At 43.5% G+C, this 21,576-nt stretch overlaps 1 protein-coding gene across 1 annotated transcript in view; it reads left to right on the top strand.

The window, feature by feature from the left end:
* Adamts20 (ADAM metallopeptidase with thrombospondin type 1 motif 20) overlaps nucleotides 1-20,896 on the top strand; it is a 126,715-nt gene extending 105,819 nt beyond the window's left edge. Inside the window, exons 30-39 of the mRNA XM_032885418.1 lie at nucleotides 4,770-4,943; nucleotides 5,451-5,621; nucleotides 7,273-7,476; nucleotides 8,227-8,356; nucleotides 8,558-8,652; nucleotides 8,738-8,829; nucleotides 9,290-9,423; nucleotides 11,192-11,283; nucleotides 17,480-17,584; nucleotides 20,803-20,896. Coding sequence (XP_032741309.1) covers nucleotides 4,770-4,943; nucleotides 5,451-5,621; nucleotides 7,273-7,476; nucleotides 8,227-8,356; nucleotides 8,558-8,652; nucleotides 8,738-8,829; nucleotides 9,290-9,423; nucleotides 11,192-11,283; nucleotides 17,480-17,584; nucleotides 20,803-20,892 — 1,287 coding nt within the window. The 3' untranslated portion in view covers nucleotides 20,893-20,896. The remainder of the gene's footprint in view (nucleotides 1-4,769; nucleotides 4,944-5,450; nucleotides 5,622-7,272; nucleotides 7,477-8,226; nucleotides 8,357-8,557; nucleotides 8,653-8,737; nucleotides 8,830-9,289; nucleotides 9,424-11,191; nucleotides 11,284-17,479; nucleotides 17,585-20,802) is intronic.
* The last annotated feature ends 680 nt before the right edge of the window (nucleotides 20,897-21,576 follow it).

The following is a 21,576-nucleotide window of genomic DNA, read 5'->3' as shown; positions in this document are numbered from 1 at the left end:
GTAGTAATTTGGAAAGTTTTATTTCTTCAAGGTGTCTTTTATCGTAGCTTTTTTCTGCACTGTGCTCAACACTGTCACTGTGGTTGCATTCGCTTAATTCTATTGGTGAAATAATTTAATGACTTCAATTTTTGAGGTAAGTTCTCAGAGACTATGCTAATGAGGCTTCTAAGCTTCATGCTAAGCTCGAGGCTTCTGATGTGATCTAGTTTATCAAACAACAAACTGTATCCACAGTGACGTATATAGTAATGGCTTTGTCTGCATCTCGGAATCTTGGACTTGAGTTAAGACTGCATCCTGGAGAGGCAACTAATAAATCGCACGCAGAATTGCAACCGGAGACCAAAGAAATGTGGTGTGAGCTCTAGGTGACTTTGGATGGGCTAAGAAGTTTCAGTGTCAAAGAAACTGGTAAACGAATAAGGTGCAGGCTGCCAATTCAACGTTGAAAGAAAATCGTTTGTATCTTTCCTTGTAAATTGTCCATTAGCTTGGCACTGATCAAGGGAGACGGGAATTCCGGAAGTTTCCCCTGTAGGTGCAAGTATCCATGTGGATGGCACTCGGGGTCACAGTTAGGAGTTAAAACCCTGAGGGATCTGTTCACTGTGGGGTTAACAAACAAAGCAGGGATTCCGAAACACAAATCCAAAACAGCCCCCCCCCCCTGTTTCTAGGAAGCGTGTGTGAGCGGGTGGTGAGTTCATTTGCTCTTTCTCATGACTCAAGTTTTTAATTTCCCCCTAAAGCCACACATCTGGAAAGAAGACACAAATGGTCTTATAAATCAATGTTTATCACCGTTTAGCAGCAGCCATTAACGTGCACCACAAAATACTTACATCGAAAACGCTATCCTGTGCCAGATGAAACGCACCCCATTTGAAAGACGTCATTAGAACAATCTGGCCAGTCATGTTTTTCAAACCAGTCTCTGTCATGGAGGCATCGTGCAAGGTGGCGCTAGAAATGAACTCATTTGACGGTACTTATATTAGAGCGGTCTAAGGCTACGGTTTATACAATTGGCACAAAGAGGCAGGCGGCGATTATCTTGCGAGTCCTTCTGAAACCACACATGTGTAGAACACATTACCAGATGTAGTGCAGGGACAGCCTGCAATTGCTGGCTTCGTGTCAGTACTTTTTATAGAATAAATCCAACAGCAAGACCCACACAAGTGGCTATTTGTTTGTGTCACAGACCCGGGGACGATGTGGATGAATGGAGCTTCTATGACAAGGAAAAAAAAATTACAAAAGAAGGGGGACTTTGTATTGAGCACCCATGTCTTTCTTGGTCTTAGCCCCTGAAACTCATTCCTTTAGCAGAGCTTGCGTCGTTTCACCTTGGGTAGTCATCCAAGGCAGCTTCTTAGAACGAATGATGGGTTTGCTATTATGGGGCGGATGTCAAAGGCCAGAAAAGCTCCCCCGTGACACAATTATGGACAGATGTAGCACAGCAGAGAAGGGTGCTGCTGACCCACAGGAATGTTGGTGAGCAAGAACAAAATCTCTCTTACTTCACAACCATGCTTCTTGGTTCAGCTTGAGCTCAGCTTGAGAGTTGTCCACTAAGTACTGGAAATATCTGTGGATCCTGTGGTCCATTGACTTTTCAGTATTTTGCTGTCTTTGGGAGAACTATCCTGCTGATGTTCTGCACATCTTGGACCATGAGGGATACAATGGTCTTCTAAGCTTAATAAACCCAAAGCAGGACGACATTGAGGAGTACATCGGTAAAGAGACAGCGAGTCCTTTTGTAACTCATTCACCATGTTCAAATGGTGGCCGCGTGTCAAGGAAGGTACTTGGTTAAACACGATAGCCATTGTCTTTGAGGCAGCACAAGATGGTACCCTGAAATAGTTGTGTAAAAGTAATCATGGGGTAGGTTTCAGTCGTACCCGTTAAAGACAGGGGTAAGTTATGCAAGATACAGTCACAGTCGTATTTTAAGTCACACTATAAGAAAGTAGGTAATGGCTACTGCAAACCCAGGGAAGCTATTGGGGAAAGATGGTGATGAAACCCTGAGCTTACTCATCTCCCTTTGATCAAGGACAACAGGCTGGGAAATTCAGAAAGGAATTTAGAAAGGACATCGTTCTACTTTATTTGACCACATTAACAAGGTGGCTATGATACAGATCCCATACTTACTCAATAGATAGAGGAACTGAGAGACCCCACTATGTGACAGACACACTGTGGGGAGGAACTAAAGGGAAAGATGGATTCCATATTGTTCATTTGAGCAATTCTGTAAAGAGCAATGATCTCTATATAAAGCAGCATGTGTTACGAGTATAATTTACTTACTTAGATTTGATGTAGGAAATTATCTTGAGGAGCACATCCTTCTCATGGTGTCTCTGTATGTATTCATTTTAGGGGAGAGATCCATGACGAGAATACAGAAATCTAGAATCTAATATCGCTATTCAAGGCCTCCATGATTATTTTTCTAAATGTGTGTTGTGACCGAAAGACAAAAACCAAACAAACCCCGTGTTTTGTTCACTTAAAATGAAACAGTATTTGTTTGGTAGAACTTCTTGCTCAGAAGTTTTTATTTGTGGGAGGGTGGGGGTGGATAATTTTTTTTTCTAAGAATCCATTTTGAAGGTAACAGTGAGGGTCTTGGCCAAATACAGTTTATTTTCTCAAATTGTCTGGATTGTTTTCAGGACTATAAACCAGGACTATTTTACGGGCTAATCATGATTGTGAGAGGTTCAGGTGAGCTAACCTATGCGTCTGTCTGTCTGCCCAATATGATTGGTGTAGAGCTTGCATTTTATCTCTACACTGAGGGCTACATGACTTTTAATGAGCACAGCACGCCGGTCAGCATAAGCCGTAGGAATGTGCACAGTATTCAGACATGAAGAGACAGAAAGTCTCTTTGAAGTCTGTGGCCGCTCGTTATGTATGCAAGCCAGAGGGATCCGACTTGGCAGCCACTTAAGTGAAGGCTGCCATGCTTTGTAAGAGGGATCTAAGTCACTGGGTAAACTCAGATCTTAGCTTTTGTGAGATTTAAATACTTCTTCTAATAATAAAACATATTTTGCAGTTAAAAAAAAAAGAGGAGATTTGATCCTCAGGGGTGCTGTAAAAACAGAGAGCTTGAAAAAAACAGCTAGAGTGTTTTCTTATACTGTTTCTATTGAGAATACCTGTGAGTCTTCAAGCAGTGTTGCCCCGTTCGATCCCCAAGCCTTTCTGGAGTAACAGGAGACGCAGACAACCAAATTTACAATTAATAAACATTCTCCAACCTCCTACACATATTTGTTAACGCTGGCCTCACAGCTCTCTGCTGTCAGTATCTGCTACATGGGAACTACTGGGTTTGCAAACACCTGTTGTCATCCCAGAGCTGAAAACTTGCTGAGGCTCCATTCCTAGGAGTGCAATGTGGGCTAAACGGAGAGGGCAAAGCTTAAAAACAATAACTTTGTGAAATTCATAGGCAAAAATGGATGGAACTAGAAAATATCATCCTGAGTGAGGTAACCCAATCACAGAAAAACACACATGGTATGAACTCACTGATAAATGGATATTAGCCCAAAAGCTTGAATTACCCAAGATACAATCTACAGACTACATGAAGCTCAAGAAGAAGGATGACCAAAATGCAGATCCTCCCACTCCTTCTTAAAAGGGGGGAACAAAAATATCCATAGGAGGGGATATGGTGGTCAAGTTTGGAGCAGAGACTGAAGGAACGGCCATTCAGAGACTCATATATATACACATGTGACCCATATATATACAGCCACCAAAACTAGGTAAGATGGATGAAGCTAAGAAGTGCATGCTGAAAGGGAGCAGATATAGATGTCTCCTGAGAGACACAGCCAGAGCCTGATAAATACAGAGGCGAATGCTAGTAGCCAACCATTGGACTGAGAACAGGATCCCAAGAGCTGAAGGGGCTTACAACCCCATAAGAACAACAATGCCATCCAACCAGAGCTCCCAGGGACTAAACCACTACCCAAAGACTATACATGGACTGACCCATGGCTCCAACTGCATATGTAGCAGAGGATGGCCTTGTTGGGCACCAATGGAAGGAGAAGCCCTTGGTTCTGCCAAGGTTGTACCCCCAGTGTAGGGGAATGTTAGGAAGGAGGAAGACAGGTGGATGAAGAGGGGAACACCCTTATAGAAGAAGGGGAGGTGGGTATAGGGGGCTTATGGACAGGAAGCCAGGAAAGGGAATAACATTAGAAATGTGAATAAAGAAATATCCAATAAAAAATAATAATAATGAGAAAAGAAAAAAAAAGAAAATGAGTACATCAAAAGCCTTAGAAATTATTGTTTAGTGGCAAATGATAGGCACAGTGTTAGAACTTATGTGTCATTTAAAACAATGCAGCAGCCCTATGCTGTGACTTTTATGGACATTAAGTATATTTAATTCAGGAAAAGATTACCGCACTGGGACACCATCTAGCATAGCCTTATTCAGTTGACAATTTCTGAAAACTTGAAGTACTTTGTGAATGACAATGTAACTTTGTGAATAACAGTGTTTTTTTTTAATCCATATCTTTATACAGAATCTCTAGACAACACAATAGTAAACACAGTCACTGTACAGACTTTTCTATCTAACGTATGATACAATGTCAGGCCATGTCTACAACAAATAAGAAAGAGTACAATGTTCTGTTTTGCTATCAGTATGTGATTCGGTATGTGCTAGCTGTCTTGTTCAGACCCTCTGGGTTCCTTCCTAGTGCTCTGTGACCTGTGGGTCAGGGGTACAGCAGAGGGAGGTATACTGCAGACTGAGAGGCACTGGTCGAGTGGCTGAAGACATGTGTGAGCCTTCTACCCGGCCTCAGGTGCGACAGCCATGCTGGCATCAGGACTGTACGAGGTACCAGTGGACGACAGGAGACTGGCTAGACGTGAGTGCTAACAAGGGCCTGGCCTTTAACTGTGCTTTGTAATTTTTCAAAACCTTATTAACATCATCTCGCGTTTGCGCATGCGTATGACTGCGACGGGACTGTGTGAAAGCTGTTGGGTGCTGTTGTGTGTGTTGTTGTGGGGGTCAGAGGACACTGCGGGTTCTTAGAGTTAAATGTAAGTTGACAGGCTTGCTCTTCAGCGCTGTATCTGCTGAGCCCTCCTTTCACCCCCTTCACCCCCTCCCCCCTCCTCCCCTCTCCTTTCTTTCCCTCCCTCCCCCAGCCCCACCCCGCCTCCTCTCTTTCTACCTTGTCTTCCCTGCTGCTTTATTTTGAAGCAGAGGCTCTTGTAGCCCTGGCAGCCCCGGAACTCCTAATCCTCCCGCCTTCCCGCTGGAGTTCCGATTTTATGGTTACCTACCACTCCATCCACGGCTTGATGAGCAAACTTGCTGGGGCCGTGCACACAGGAAAGTGTTATTGGTTTTCTCATTGCGTTTCCAGTGTTCAACATCGTGTAAGAAAAAGGAGACCTATCGGCTGGTGAAATGCGTGAATGAACAAAACATGCAAGTGAATGAAAGTCTCTGTGACCCTTTAACGAAACCCGTTTCGATCAAAAAGTGCAGGAATTCTCACTGCAAGTACATGGTGGTGACAGGAGACTCGTCCCAGGTAAGGTCGCTTTTCGTTTCTTTTCCTGTGGCTGTCAGAAAACACCCTGGCCAAAAACAAACAAAACAAAACAAAACAAAACAAAACAAAAAAAGAAAGAAAGAAAGAAAGAAAAGAGTCTTGGATGCCGGGGTTAGAGCTACACCTTCCTGTGATTTAGAAGAGAGTTGGGAATTAACTGGATTGGGAATGTAAATTTTCCTCTAGGGAAGCAGTTCTTAGCCTGTGGGTTGTGACCACGTTTGGGTCCAATGGCCCTTTCACAGGGGTTGCCTAAGACCATCTGCATATCAGATATTTGCATTCAGATTCATAGCAGTAGAAAAATTAGTTATGAAGTAGCAATGAAAATAATTTTGTGATCGGGGGTCACCACACCGTGAGGAACCATCTTAAGGGATACAGCATTGGGAAGGTTGAGAACCACTGCTGTAGGGTCATGACCTCACCAGCTATAAGTAGTTGACTAGTTGACCGTATCAGGGCATGGATCCTTTCTTAGTAAGAGGGCCTTCAGTCCAATTAGGATTCCAAGATCTGGGTCTCTAGTTCACCCTTGAGTCTATCTTGCCAGGCTGAACATGAGTTACCGGGCATAGGCTTTCCTACAGGGGAGGCCTTTATTGCTTCTCTGCCTCAGTTGCTTGTGCAGCACCTTCCAATACTAGGAGATCTTGTCCCCATGGAGGAAACTTCCAATCAGTTCTAGCTCAATTCCTCCAAGTCACATGGTGTCTTCAGCAATAAGGTCTTACTTTCAAGTTCTGGAGGCCAACCAAGGACAGGGGCAGTGGCCTGTGTTGTTTAGGGAAAGGTCTCTGACAACCAGAAGGTAGGTTTCCCATACCTGACACTTTCTCGACACACATTTTATTTTTGATGTCCAACTCATTATCCCTTTTACAATTGTGGTTCTTTGGGCTTTAGTCATCATATCTTCTAAAATCACTGCTAGGAGGATGCAGACCCGAATCTCCTTCTGAGTCTTATAACCCTAGTTCAGATATTCAGGTCTGACACATTTTGGTTATTTCCGTTTCTGATATGAAGTCATCGCCCACGTCTACAATTGCACGCGGCTTCTCTCTGAACCCAACGCATCTTTAGGAGGAGGTTAGCCTCCCCTGTCGAACTCACTGGGCGTCTCCGCTGAGACTCAGTTTAACCGCAATCCTTTGCTTGACTTTTTCAAAAAAAAAAAAAACATTTCCAGCTAAGCTTTCACAAATTTATCCAGCTGCTCCTAAATTCATATCAAAATTTAAGGAGTAGCCAAACAGTCCTGTGAAAGGAAATACAACTGGTTCGTGAGTACTTCCTATCCTCAGATTCTATTGTGTAAGTAACCAGGACTGTCGGAATGGCAACAGGAGAGGGGGCAAGTAGAGTTCACAAGGGGCAGAGAGAAACCTCCTGGGCTCCTCTAACACGATATCTAGGCTGAACCTCAACGTTCCATGTTTTCCGGTGTGACTCTATGTGAGCTGCCTAGATGTCCATGCCCCTTCGTTTCCCAACCTGTGAACGAAGCTGGTTAATCGACTTGCAGTAGAGTCGATATGCACGAGACACGAGAAGCCGCTGACGGATATGAGGGCTCAGGGTGAGTTTCAGGCTTCCTCACTCCCTTACCAGTGTGCGTTTTTTTCAGTGTGCAGGTAACTGTGGGCTCACTTACCCACAGAAGATTACATACTGTACCAGGATCCAATCGCCTAAGAAAAATGCGTTCCATCATCAGCTTCGGCCTGTAAACTATGGGCAGTGCCCCGTGATACCTTCTCCTCAGGTGTACAAATGCGACATTAGAAGTTGTTTGCATGGAGCCACTTGGAAAGTGGGAAAGTGGAGCAAGGTCAGTCCAGAATTTAGGACCCTTTGCCTTTCCCAGGCAGAAGACCTTTGTAGCCTGCATTTTCAAGTAGACCTCCCAAGTTACCTTCTACGCCATAGTCTGAAATCCAATTCATCAGTTATTTGCATGCCTACCTTACTCTCTGTGCTTTCTCTAACGTGCTTGTAAGAAGGTAACACGGATCCTCATCCGTAGTCCTCAAAGTCCACATATAATAGCTTGTGCTTTATGCAGGTACCTCCGGAAAAATGTATCAGCGAAGGGAAGAAAAGTAGTAGCTTTCTCTAATCTATACGTAATAAGTATTACTTATACTACATTCTATCAGCTTAACTAATAGAAATACAAAGACATTACTCTGTAATTTCATCAGGAGAGAAAGAAACGTCAAGGTAGCTGTAGTAGCAGTAATAAATGAGATTCAGATTTGCTGTTTGAAGTGTGTTATGTGTCTAAGGAGTTTTAATAAGCCCCATCAATTAATCACTGGGTGATCGTAGTGTGCAACTGTTACAGCTGTACAAATTAATGACACGAACCCCGTCACCGAGAAACAGCTGGGGGCTTGTCCTGAAGGATATTTTGACCCCAGCGAGCACACAGCCCCGACTATTTCTGCATCTTCTGTAGTTCTAACCGTTACTGACCCTCACTTTGTTCTGAAAGGGCCTAGTCTTGGAGAAGGCAGTGTGGGTTTCCTGGCCTCATTACTTGTTATCCATTTTACCTCAACCTTTACTGTGTTGACAGTGCTCAGTAACTTGTGGAAATGGGATAATGGAGAGAAGAGTAGCGTGCAGGACTGAGAACGGTTGGCCCAGTGACTTATGTTTAAAGCGTTTAAAGCCAGATGCCCAAAAGAAATGTTATGCCAATGACTGTAAGTAATAGACTCGAAACTCTTTCCAGCATCCAGTGTCCCCTAAGCTCCAGTTAAAATGTCAGCATAGATATATGCAGTTGCCACGCCCTGCAACACGAACCATCAGACCTTCAGAGCACAGCAATGGTTCTGATGGTCAGGTCCATGCTGCTTGGAATTTGCTCAGTCCTGATTTGCTGCGTTCATTTATCTTTGAAGGTAAATTACTCACCACCTGCAAAGAAATCCAAGTTACAAACAACGTTACCAAGGATGGCGACTATGACCTTAACGTCAGGGGAAGAGTATTGAAGGTACCACGAGAACCACTTCTAACTGATTTTCACCTTGATCCTGCCACTGGGAAATGTTTTCTAGATGTCTGTGTGTTCCCCTCAGATCCATTGCTCAGGCATGCAGCTGGAGAACCCTAGAGAATATTTACCCCTGGTCAAAGTTGAAGACAACTTTTCGGAAATATATGGCCTTAGGTAAGGGACATTTTATACAATCCGTGCACTTTTAGGGCTCATAGACTTTGGCACAGCACTGGAACCATTTACACATTGGACAGGAAATTGAGAAGGAGGGGGACACAATAGGACCTTAGTCATCTGTTGGCCTGTAATCACAAAGAGGGTTAGTGTGGGGCAATACAGAAGGGATAAGTTTAAGACCTTGTCTGTTTTCATAGAAATACAATGAACAAAACAAAAGCTGGGAGAATTACATCTCAATTTTTTTTTTTTTGCACAGTTCATCCCTGATTTTCCCAGTGAGAATTTCATGTGTTAGCCATGGTGAATTCGGTTTCTTTCCCTGTTAATGTGTTGTCGCTATGGTGTGGAAGGGCAGAAGGGCGCCTTCTGTTTTTCCTCCTCTATGTTCATTCTTTGCCACACTGGGATCTAACAAATGCACCAAGTACTAAAGTATCCAATGTTCTTACAGACTTCAAAATCCCTACGAATGCCCCTTCAATGGAAGCAGGAGGACAGACTGTGCGTGTGAAAATGACTACCCACCTGCCGGATACACTGTTTTTAGCAAAGTGAGAGTTGATCTCGCATCCATGCAAATCAAAAGTAAGTGCTGGGACTCTGGAAAACAAAAGTTCTCCATTTGCTAAGGCAAAGTCCAGCAATGTACGGGTATATATGGCAGGACATAATGAAGAACCATTGTACAGAATGGTTTCCTTAACAGTTATTAGATACATACTTTCTCTATAACGACAGAAAGTATGGGGACCTTTGATACAAATATATAGTGACAGTAATAAGATATTTCTCTTTCAAATCACGCTGTGTCCCTCAAAACAATCCCTAACCCTATGAAATTCAAAGAAACTGATATTCTTAACCTAAGTGTAAGGCTTTTTGTGTAAGGCTTTAAGGAATAACTAGTTCCAGATTATAATCTATTAAATATCATACTTTTCCATATCATATCATTTTATCTTTCAAATGATCCCATATCAGATAAGACAGGTATTACGTCAAAATGTCACAGATGATGAAATTAAGCTTATGAGAGTGACTCGTCCCAGATTAGTTAGTTAAGGGTCACTGAGGAGGGATGGAGACCTGCTCAGAGAACTGAGGCTGGGGACCATGCCATCGTTCTAGAAATTAACTGGTAATTTACTCAAGTCACAGGTACGTATGGACCCTGCAGTATGCTGGTCATGAAGTAAATGCACTTCAGTTTAGGCATGTAAATTTAGACATACCTGCACAGAGTCCACGGTATGATGCCTGGTTGATGGGCTGCCCTTCATCAGCGGCAAACAGACTGTGCAAACACTAGCAGGGATCCCAATGTTACTGACTGCTCATGCTTTTGGAGGAGACACTAAAATACTCTGAAACTTGTGTCTGTATTCTGCTCCAATCTATGGTGTCACAAAGAAGCAGTGGGTCATGACCTGCTTAACAGCGTCCTATCTCGGAATAGGTCTGATTTGTAACTGTCTGTAACTCCGAGGATGTGTTGTCCATCCACTCTGCCTGCAAGCCCACGGTGACCATACTGACTGAGGCTTGGGAGGTGCACGCAATGCCTCTGGCAGCTTACAGAAGGCCTGACAGTTTTTATATCGGTCGTTAGAGATGAGGTATTTGCAGAAATGCTCCTTTGGGGGACTGCCTTCAAAGGACCCAGTGCTATTATCACAGGGTGTGCAGTGTGACCTGTCAATGTCTTGAATCAACTCAGTGGCACTGACAGCCATTGTTGGGACCTCGTTGAGGTGACTAATGATGCCAGCAGGACTGAGTGCATTAACTGAGTTCAAGGATTCTGCACAACCTGCCTTTGATCCAGTGAATCTAGCCATGGTATTTTAATACAGAATCTCCAGTGACAATGACAATCAGCAGATGTTGTTAACATCCGCAAACGATAGAGGGAAAGAATTATACCAGTGAATTGGTATAGATACAGCAGGGGTGGGCTCACACAGCCTTAGCATGAAGGGTCTTCCTTTGAAGAGGTTTTTTTTTTTTTTTCTGTGATTTTCTTCTTGAGCCCACTCTGTCTATGTGAGAGATCTGCTGTGAAATAATATAGGTAAGTAAATGTGAAAAACTATTTAGTGTTTTTTTTTTCATATTTTTCTTTAATTTGAGATGTATCTGTGATTTTTTTAGGACTATTCAGGCAATGCATATTTTTGTGTTAAAAATGTATCCATTTTGAGGCAGTGCTATATTATATGCTATTGTGGTAATATTTTTGTTAAAAATTTAACTAATCATATAAATATATTTAAGATGCTATGGAAACTGCATATTCGAAAATAAAGAGGACATTGATGTTTCCATGGTAATGAGCTGTATTTTTTTTTTACAGCGACCGATCTTCTTTTCTCCCGGACACTATTTGGAAAGGCAGTTCCATTTGCCACAGCCGGAGACTGCTACAGTGCTGCCAGATGCCCACAGGTACCTCATGCGTATCTCAGCACGCGTTTTCTCCATAATGAAACGCTCAGTATTTCTCTTCACTAATTTTCTTGTGCAGAACATCGCACAAAACGTAAAAGACTAGATATCCAAAGGTCTCTCTAGGCACTTATTTGAAGTGTTGTAAATCAACCGAAGGAAAACCACTTTAGCCAATATTAAGTTCATGTCAAAGATTCGGGAGCAGGACCTGTAACGTGTTCAAATCCTCTTTCCGTGACTTGCCATCATTTTAACCTTTCAACCTGGCCCCCGGGAGTCAACAGATGCACACGGAGAGGTAAACAAACGAACTGAGAGCCTGTGCGGTTTATTTGCTGATGGTGACACCAGTTCCTTGGTGTGTGTTTCTCAGAGGACCATGTGTGGAAGAAAGAGTCTCATGGAGGGGACACTGGAAGGTGTTGTAAGCCATTAAAAAGGTGAGGGGGGTCCTAACGGACACTGTGGAATCCCACTGGTCCACTCTGTATGGGATGTCTAGGTTGCAATGTGAGGTTTGACGCACATGTCTGTGGCCATCTGGCACCCAATCAAACAAGACTACCCAGTCTTAAACTTGAACCTGCATCTATCTAGGCTTATTGATAGCCCCTTGAGACTGAGTAACCTATCTGGGGACTTGTCCCTGGACTGGGATAGTCATTAATAGTTTGTAGCTCTTCATCTAGGTAGAGACCTTGTAAGGTTTATCCCCTCCGTGATGGTGTTATCATTGTGCAAGTCTAATTTAGGAGACGTCATTGGGGTGTATATAAAAGACACTACCTCACAAAAAAACGTCCTGGTCTTCTGGCTCTTACAATGTCTCTGAGCCCTCCCTCTTTCGAGACGTTCCCTGGATTTGTAGAGGGTTGCATTGTAGATGTATTAACTGAGGGTGGACAGTTGGCTGTCGTCTACATTTTAACCAATTGTGGATTTCTGTAATGCCTTTTGTCTGCCGTAAAAAAAGAAGCCTCTTTGGTGATGGGGGCCAGCCACACTTATCCGTGGATACCGTATTTCTTTTTCTGGCATTTTAAGGTGGAAAACTATTGATCTGAGATTTTCTTCCATTTATTAATGCCTTTATAGCCATAAACTCTAAGTGCTTTGCTGTATGTAAGAGTTTTTGCAGTTGTATATTTATTTTATTCATAATGAAATATTTTCTATTACCGTTGGATCAGTAACTGTCCCTACCTAGATGTAGTAGACTTTCCCAAATAAAAATTTTCTGTTTGCTGTGTAACTTTAGAATGATTTTCAGAGTCGTACCTTTAAATGGTGTTCATGCCTCATAATTTTCAGCAGTTGTTGCAAGAGAGAGTGTCCACAGGTTCATTAACCTGCGATTCTATAAGAGCTTTTTCTCCTCATCTCTCTCTCTCTCTCTCTCTCTCTCTCTCTCTCTCTCTCTCTCTCTCTCTCTGTCACACACACACACACACACTCACACACACACACACATACACAGAGAGAGAGAGAGAGAGAGAGAGAGAGAGAGAGAGAGAGGAGGCACATGTGCATTTGAATGAAGTGTATTTGTTTGTGGTATATTCGCACATATAAGTTCACATTTACAGGCTAGGGAAGAATGTCAGGCATTCTTCTTTGTCACTCTCTGCCTTAATCTGTTGAGACAAGGGTCTCTTACTAAGCCTGGAGCTAGGCCGGTAACCAGCAAGTCTCAGTGACCCTACTGTCTCTGCCTCCCCTCACGCTGAGGTGCAGATGTGCTTGACCCACGCTTGGCCTTTTACACGGGTGCTGGGATCCGAACTCAATTCCTCACGCTTGTGTAGAAGACACATTTATCCACTGAGCTGTCTCTCCAGCTCTTGTCTATGCTGTTGGAAGCAGAGAACTTTGCAGAAGAATCTGGTTAGGTACACCCAAGTCCATGTTTCTTCTTTTTCTTCCTCCTCCTCCTTCTCCTTCTCCTCCTCCTCCTTCTTCTCTGTTTTCTCCTCTGTTCATGTGGTGATAGATGGTTACTTCCTAGAATGGACTCCTTTCAATTCTCTCCCCAGAACTTACCTTCCCTTTTTGAGATCATCCTCCTGTCAAACACCTTGTCTGTGTGTTCAGACACATGCTCTGAGATCAAGGATGTGTGACCTAAAATGTGCTATCCTAAATGAGGTTTGCATTAACACACGGCCTCCTTTTCTTGATGACACTGTCCTTTTGACCTCACATGGAGATTAATTCTCCAGTGGCCAATTTGTGTCAGGATGGATGAGCTTTCTCTAACAACCCTTTTCCTTTCAACTCTGCCATCTGGTCATTTTCCTGATACCATGAGATATACGAACAGTCTGGTGATATGAGTCCTTCCAAAGACGGCTGTTTAGAAAGATTGCCAAATTCTGGGAATCTGGTCCTTGCCCTTCCATGTCCGTTTCGGTCTGTTCACTGAGAGAGAACAGCAGAATTCGAAGGAGACAGGTATTCACAGAGGCTACATCATTGTCAAGTAGGATCAAAAATCCCTCTGATCTCATTGGTGAACTCTCCCGTTGGGAAGTAGCAGAGAGACGATTATTATAAACAAGAAATCTCTTGGTGAGCATGAAATTCGAAGGAGAAGGTTTTTATGTAATCGGGCTTTAATAAGATGGCTATTTCTTTTCCCTTCTGACGCCGTTCTCTCACAAGTACCTTAAGGAAACTAGGTAGCTGTGAAGTATGTAACCTCGGCTTGTAGTTAGGTAGGCAGATTCTCCATGTCAACAACTTCTGTCAGGAACTAGTCAATGCAGCATCAGCAGTAAGATGATTTTCTGCGGTCAGGGTACGGCGCCCTCTCGTGTGGTTCTGAGCATATTTTTTGGAATGCAGGGCTCTGTGCCAACATTAGATCGTGCTGGGCACAGACGGACGCTGTTGAAAGAACCCGTGCCATGCACGCTCAGTCTGGATTTGTCTACCCCTGGCTGCAGTTACCAAAAATACAAAGCACCCAGTATTGCTGGCGACGTCCTGTCAGATGTATAAACCGGATTCTGTGTTTAGTTACATGACATTTGCATGAATACCTTCCAGATGCTCCGTGTCACAGAGAGAACGTCTCTCCCTTGTTTGGGATTCATCAAAACCACATCCTCTGTGTTTGCATGTGGCCCGGGTACCCCAGGATATGAATGCTAAAAAGGGTACAAACACATACGGCGTCCTTTAGAGAAAATAAACTTTACCACATTGAACGTGAGACGAAGTCAGAGCGTGTTATGTGACTCGGGAATACATATGTCAAGGGGGAGGTGGATGTTCCCGTAGAGTCCTGGTATGGGCCTTGCTTCCTGGCCTTTAATTAGCATTTGATTCCCAGGGAGTTGGAGAAGTAATCATATTCCAGAGACGCCAGTGGATCTTGCCGGTTCCTCTCGTCGACACTTGTTGCTTCCAGATGTTGGAAATTATGATTTATGCACACACATACAGGTGTTTAAGTTTTCATATCTCCAAGCTAAATTCCTAGGGCCTTTGTTGCAGATTCTCTGGTGCATGCTGTAGAGAGGAGCTGCGCCATTTTGTTTTTCTACCAGCACAGATGAACATCCTTGCTGCTTCGTGGCCATGCCAGCGTTTGGTCTTGTGAAGTCTGCTTTAATTTGCCTGTTTGCCTTCATTTTAGTGGTGTCTACTCGTGGTTTTATTCACATTTTTCTAGTGCACAGTGATGCTAGGTATCTTTTCTGGGGCTATTGGTCATTTGTGTATTTGTTTAATGAGGAAAATATCCATATCTATGTCCTTGTCCGACACCAAGTTTGTTTTCCTACTGGTGAATGTCGAGAATCTGGATACACAAAGGTCTTTCACCGGAAGCGACATTTGCAAACATCCCAGTTTCCGCTCAACCAGCATTTCATTCATTCAATTATCCATCAGAGTGAAAGTGTTTTTTCCTTTATTTTAATGAAATCAGGCGCCTTCTTTCTTATAGATCGTCGAGCTAAGAGATCAAACGCAAAATTACAAAGATATTCTCCATTTTAAATTATTTTCTTTCTACCCGTCGGCCCTCCTCCGTATCCACACTGTGGCTCATTTTGTGTTAATCTCGACTTGCAGCCTGGGATGGGAGGGTTCCACATACGGATATCTCATAGATTTGACACTTTGCTAGCAAGGCAGTGTTCCCTCCACCCTCTGGCACCGTGGTCCCCAACTTTCCTAATTCTGAGACCCTCTAATACACTTTCCCATGCTGTGCCGACCCCCACCCATAGTTCCTTTGTTGCTATTTCATAACTGTAATTTTGCTACTGGTATGAACAGTAATGCAAATATCTATATTTTCTGACGGTCTTAGGCGACCCCCGTAAAAGGGTCATCCCACCCCAAAAGGGTGGTGACATTAGGTTGAGGACCCCTGTTCCAGCATCCCTGTTGTGGCAGCACCCTAGAACCTGAGCACTTCACTCAACACTGAAGCAATGGCCCTCCCGAGAGGCTCAGCTGCTATGGGGCTAGACACGGGCTAAAGATCTAGAAACTGCCACCCCCATAACAGGTGATGAGGAACAGATGCAGTGCCTCAGGTTGCAGAGAATGGGAGCCTGGCTAAACCTCATCCGTCAGACCAAACATCCTCAGTGCTCACCTGCCTGGCACTAGACTAGCCCCGGATCGGATCGAGGATGCTGGGGGTAAAGTCCTCACTGCACTGCTAGCCTCCCTCAAAGTCTGTGTCATATGATCCAAGAATCCGTCCAGTTTTACCCGCCTTTGCAACGGTTGGGATACCGATATGCCTCACCTTCCTAGGGACTAGAGTCCCAAGTGGGTGGTGCTTTGCCTCTTGGAGTCCGTGCTCCGTTCAGTGATCATCAATCATAAAGAATTTCACTCTAAAACAACGTACATTCCTGGTCCGAGTCTTCCTTCCCTCAACCTAAGCCTTTGGAAAATTGATTCTTCCTCGGAGCCTTGTTAGGATCAGAGGCACAGCCACGACCCAAGCTGTGCTGCTTATAAGTTTCTCAGAGAAATTCATCTCAGTGTAGTGGGAGAGCGGCAGCCACCCAGGCACTGGTGTGACTGGAAGGGAACCTGCATTGTACCTCACTGCACTGATGCACACACCTCCCAGCCCACATGTCCAGGTCTACAGCAGCCATGAGAGTCTCTGTCCCATGCCTCACTGATGTCCCAGAGGCTGCTGGGCAGAGTGAGACCGATTTTGACAGAGGACTCCCCTCCTAAAATACAAAGACAGGAAAAGGAGAGTCCCCAAAGCCTTTACCCAAAAGACTCAGCAACGTTGAAACCGCCATAGACCCTGACCCCCAAGCTTCGTAGCATTGCCGGTGTTCACGATAGCTAAAAAGACCTCCGGAGTCTACTCAGGGCTTCTTAAACTTCCCTCCTGCTGGCCCTGTCTCCCATGACCCTTTAGTATATAACAGCACAGAACAGACACACAAACCAAGCCTTTAGTGGTTATAAATCGTAAAGAAACTTTACTGTAAAGCAGTGATTCGATACGCATATAATTTCACTACTCAAGATGAACACGGATGTGTGCACTGGTGAGACAGAGGGCTATGCTCTTCTGTCTTATGGAAAGAATAAGACATGATGTCACCTTGGTCCTTTCATTTCTCAATCAGCGTACGCTCAAAGCTTATTACTAACTATGGTAACCTGAGCTATTCTGACATTAAAAATACTTCTTGCACGACGTGAGCCTCTACGGAACCACAAATGTGTAAGTGCTGTGCCCTGTGGGTTCCTAGAAAGATGATCGCACGGGGAAACAGTTCAGCAGCAATGCCCTTTATGGAAGGGAGGAGTCACAATAAGGAGAGATCCCAGGAAATAAATCAGACAGGTATAGTGCCACAAAACTATCAAAAAGAAATGGTAAAGTTGGGCATATCTTTATCCCTGTGAATGCTCCTCCATGGAGGACTTGCCAACTGTGACTGGCCCCTTGGCTCGAGGTGTCACAGATTCAGAGGCCTGCCAGACTGGCTTAGCATTTCATGGTATTAACCCTGATTGAGAAGACTTATTTTTGTCTGATTTTTAAACTCTTTAACCGGATCATTTGCTTCAAGTCGAGTTAGATCAGTCTTCTTCACCTGTTTTGAAATTCATGCGAGTCATTTGGTGTTTCCAGGCAAGAACAGTCTTAAATATTCTTACGTGCTCTTTTTTTTTTTTCTTCCTCACAATGCAGGGGCAGTTCAGCATCAACTTAGCAGGAACTGGCGTGAAGGTATCTAGCACGGCAAAGTGGCTCGCTCAGGGGAGGTATGCCTCGGTCATCATCCACAGATCTCAGGTAAGTCCTTAGAACTAAAGCGGCTGAGGGTCACTTCTGTGCTATGAGCTAGCACTGAAGTCCCCAGCCTTGGAGGCAAACACGTATGAGAACAACGACTAGAAATTTACAGTATGTTATGAACATGCAACATATAATGGGGTATAGACACATGCAAATTCAAATTTGGGCCCCACACATTCTCTCTCTCTCTCTCTCTCTCTTCCTCATTCACACAAGACACACACACACAGACACACAGACACACTCACACACACTCACACACTCACACTCACACAGACACACACACAGACACACACAGACACACACACATACAGACACACACACACACACACACAGACACACACATACACAGACACACACACACACACACACACACACACACACACACACAGACACACACAGACACACACACACAGACACACACATACACAGACACATACACAGACACGCACACAGACACACACACACTCACAGACACACACACACACAGACACACACACAGACACACATACACAGACACACACACATACAGACACACACAGACACACACACACACACAGAGACACACAGACACACACATGCACAGACACACACACACACACACACACAGACATACACACAGACACACACAGACACACACACAGACACACACACAGATAACATATACATACACACACATACACAAACACACAGACACACACATACACAGGCACACAGACACACACATACACACACACACACACACACACACACACACACGAACATGAATCTCAAATTTGGACCTTATGACTGGACATGAATGTATGTTCTTAAAGATAGAGATATAAATGTACCAGGCCCAGTAGTGTAGCCTTATAACGCCAGCTACTCAAAGGCTGCGGCAAATGATCTTCAAGTTCAAGGCCAGGCTCTGGAGTGAATTCAAGGTCAGCCTGGGCAGTCTAATGGGACTTTTTTTCTCAAATGAAAAGTGCAAAGAAGTCTGAGGCCGTAGACCTGTGGTAGAGCATCCATCTAACTTGGACCACCGGTCCCAAGTACGGCAGAACTCCAAACAGCAAACAAAATTCCAAACACAGAGTTAAGGTCTAATGTTTTTAAATGGTGGTTTAATTTGGGGTTTATTTATCTCCTTGCTTTGGCTTAGGGAAGGGGTTACTAAATGGAGTCATTCAACAAATATCCTTAAAGTGTTTCCAGCAATTCGAGATCTCTTTGCAGCACTCATATCTTCCTGCCTATGTTTATCTAGAAAACAGCGCTATTTTGTTTATAGAAATAGCCATGTGCGGGGAGAGAAATGGCTCAGTCAGCAGTGTCAGTCAGCCAAGCATGTGGGCCTGAGCCTGCATCGATGACCCTTGTGCTCAGGGGAGGAGTGGAGAAAGGAGGATCCATGGAGCTCATTAACCAGATCGATGAGCCCCCTTGCAATGAGAGACCCTGTCTCAATCAGTAGAATTGAACTCTATTGACGAAGACACCCGGTGTTCACCTCTGGTCCCCACATGTACTCAAGCACATGCGTACACAGGCAGGTCTGCATACACAGACCCACACACCCACATGGCCTCATAGATATATAGCATGCACACACACAAATATTAATAATGTTATAGGATGCTTCTAAAAGATGAAGGATAAACTTGATAACAATAATTCTCTAGAGAATAATATATTCTAATCCTTCTATTAGAAAACATCAGACCTAAATAGACAGGCTGAAATATACCCAGAGGGCCGTTTACTTTGAAAGCCTACCATTTTACCCTTACCATAGAAATAATATCTATTAAAATTATTTAATTATTAATTCAAACAGTGCACAGATCCTCTTTGGGAGAATGGGCTTGGGTCATTTATGTTTCTCATAAATCACCCCTCCATAGCCTCCACCCTCTCTGGTGTTTTCTAGCATTTATCTTGGTTAATATGGCATGTAACATTCCAATTAAAACTAGTATTTATGGACAAAATGCAATTTTCTTGTGTGATAGTCTTAAAGCATTTTGTTTGTTTCCGAGGAATACACAATCATGTTTAAATTATTATACACATAGAGGACCTAATGAAATATCCTGGCTTTCATGTGTCCAGCTTTTAAATTTCTTTTGCTTGAATATAAAGAATGTGTCTTGGCTAAAGTCACAGAAGGGAGAGCGATAGTTTGTAAAATCTTTCGTTTTTTTTCCCTCTACTTGTTACAGCTTCTAAAATCCAGTTACTTATTTAATTGTGGAGAATCTTAGGTGTTACGTTAAAACACCCCTGACAGTGTTGTTTGAAGTCTGATATCCAGGATAAAACTGAGACCCATGAAAGCCAAGCAGTAATTGCGGAAATGCAAACATATTCATGTTTCGTAAAGTGTGATGAGCTGAACCTCCCACTCGAACAGCCTAGGAAAAGGAAATCCACAAAACGGAGTTTTCCTTCTCATTTTCTCTGTTCTCTGCAGTTTAAGGGCTTCTGATACAAACCGTCTTCTGTCTCACAAACTCTCAAACACCAAACACTGCCTTCTCCACCCTACCTTTTCTTCTCTGGAGTAAAAACAATGTATGTCTCTAAGGAAAACGACCACAGTTAAACGTGTTGGGTCTATGATAAGGATTCTTTAGTGTTTTTGATCTTTGTAAGTAAAATGAAGGCTGCAAAGAGCACCTGCCCCTCCCCCTTCTGCATTTCTCCCTCAGAAGATCAGCCTGAGCCTATTTCCGGTTTTAGCCCAATTCTGATCATGACTTCCGCCCTCTGCCCCTTGGTTTCTGTCCCCATTACACCACTTCCTACAATTCTCCATCCTGCCTTTCAAACGCATGATCTGAGACCACTGGGAAAGACACCGCGACCCATGTATCTTCAAGGTCAAGTGTCTATAATACCCTTTTGGCGGGGTCTACTATTTAAATTAGAGTTTTTATTTTAATAAAGTCAGCACTACAAATAAGTATTCGGATGAAAACTACGTGTACTGAGATGCAGTGTGTAAATCCTACCATGGTTTATTTGATATAAACGGCAGCTGGTATCAATCCTAGGCTGTCCGTCCCCTTTGGACCCACGCATGACCTTCATGGGGCGGCAGCTCTTACAGGGATCCTTGGCTGGGACTCGAGCCACTTTATTTAAAGCGGGTTTTTTTTTTCTGTGTTGCACACAGTTGCCAACTTGTGTAAAAGTCTCCCGTGTTTTCCACTTCCTTACACCTCCAGGACGGAACCAAAGTGTACGGCAGATGCGGAGGGTTCTGTGGCAAGTGCGTTCCTCACGTGGCTACCGGGCTCCTGATTCAAGTTCTATGAACATTCAAGGCTTGGGAGTTCCGCAAAGCGGGGTGCTCTGTGGAAGCACAGGTGTCCGGTGCTCGTTTCTCACTCCTGGCTTCCTGAGACTTCCATAGCCAAACCTTTCTCTGGGTGCTCATCGGGGTTTCAGACCACTTCATATTTATGGGTTTTCAAGAGACGCTTAACAGACATCACTCTAATCAGGATCAGTTTTTTGAACATCGTAATTTATTATAGGGAATGCAGGCATAATGTTTGAACGGATTATATGAAGGAAATATTACTGTTCGCAGCTTAGACTGGACCATAATAAGGTTACTCTCTTAAACACACACGGAAATAAATCTCTGATCCGCTTCCTACGGTACACGGAAGGGCTATTGTGATTGTTAAAACGGAGCAAGTAGGAATTAGTGAATATCAAATTAATAGCTATATCAAATAAACACATAGACACCATCCTTTCTACTGATATGATTTTGATTCATTGTCTTATTTTTTCTTTAATTTTAATCTATGGTTTTTTTTGGTGCTTCAATAAAAATGGTTCTAAAATATAATACATTTTTTTTTCTTAAAAATGTGTGCTCGTGTTAAGTATTAAATAGAAAACTTTGTGGCAAAACGGAGAAGATATGATATATTTGAGATTTGAGTTTTAAGGCCTACCTCTGTATATGTATGAGCAATATACTGTTT

The sequence above is a fragment of the Rattus rattus genome, chromosome 1, assembly GCF_011064425.1.
Source record: "Rattus rattus isolate New Zealand chromosome 1, Rrattus_CSIRO_v1, whole genome shotgun sequence".
NCBI classification, from domain to species: Eukaryota; Metazoa; Chordata; class Mammalia; order Rodentia; family Muridae; genus Rattus; species Rattus rattus.
Note: the sequence above shows the minus strand (reverse complement) of the source record. Positions and strands in the feature narration are given on the sequence as shown.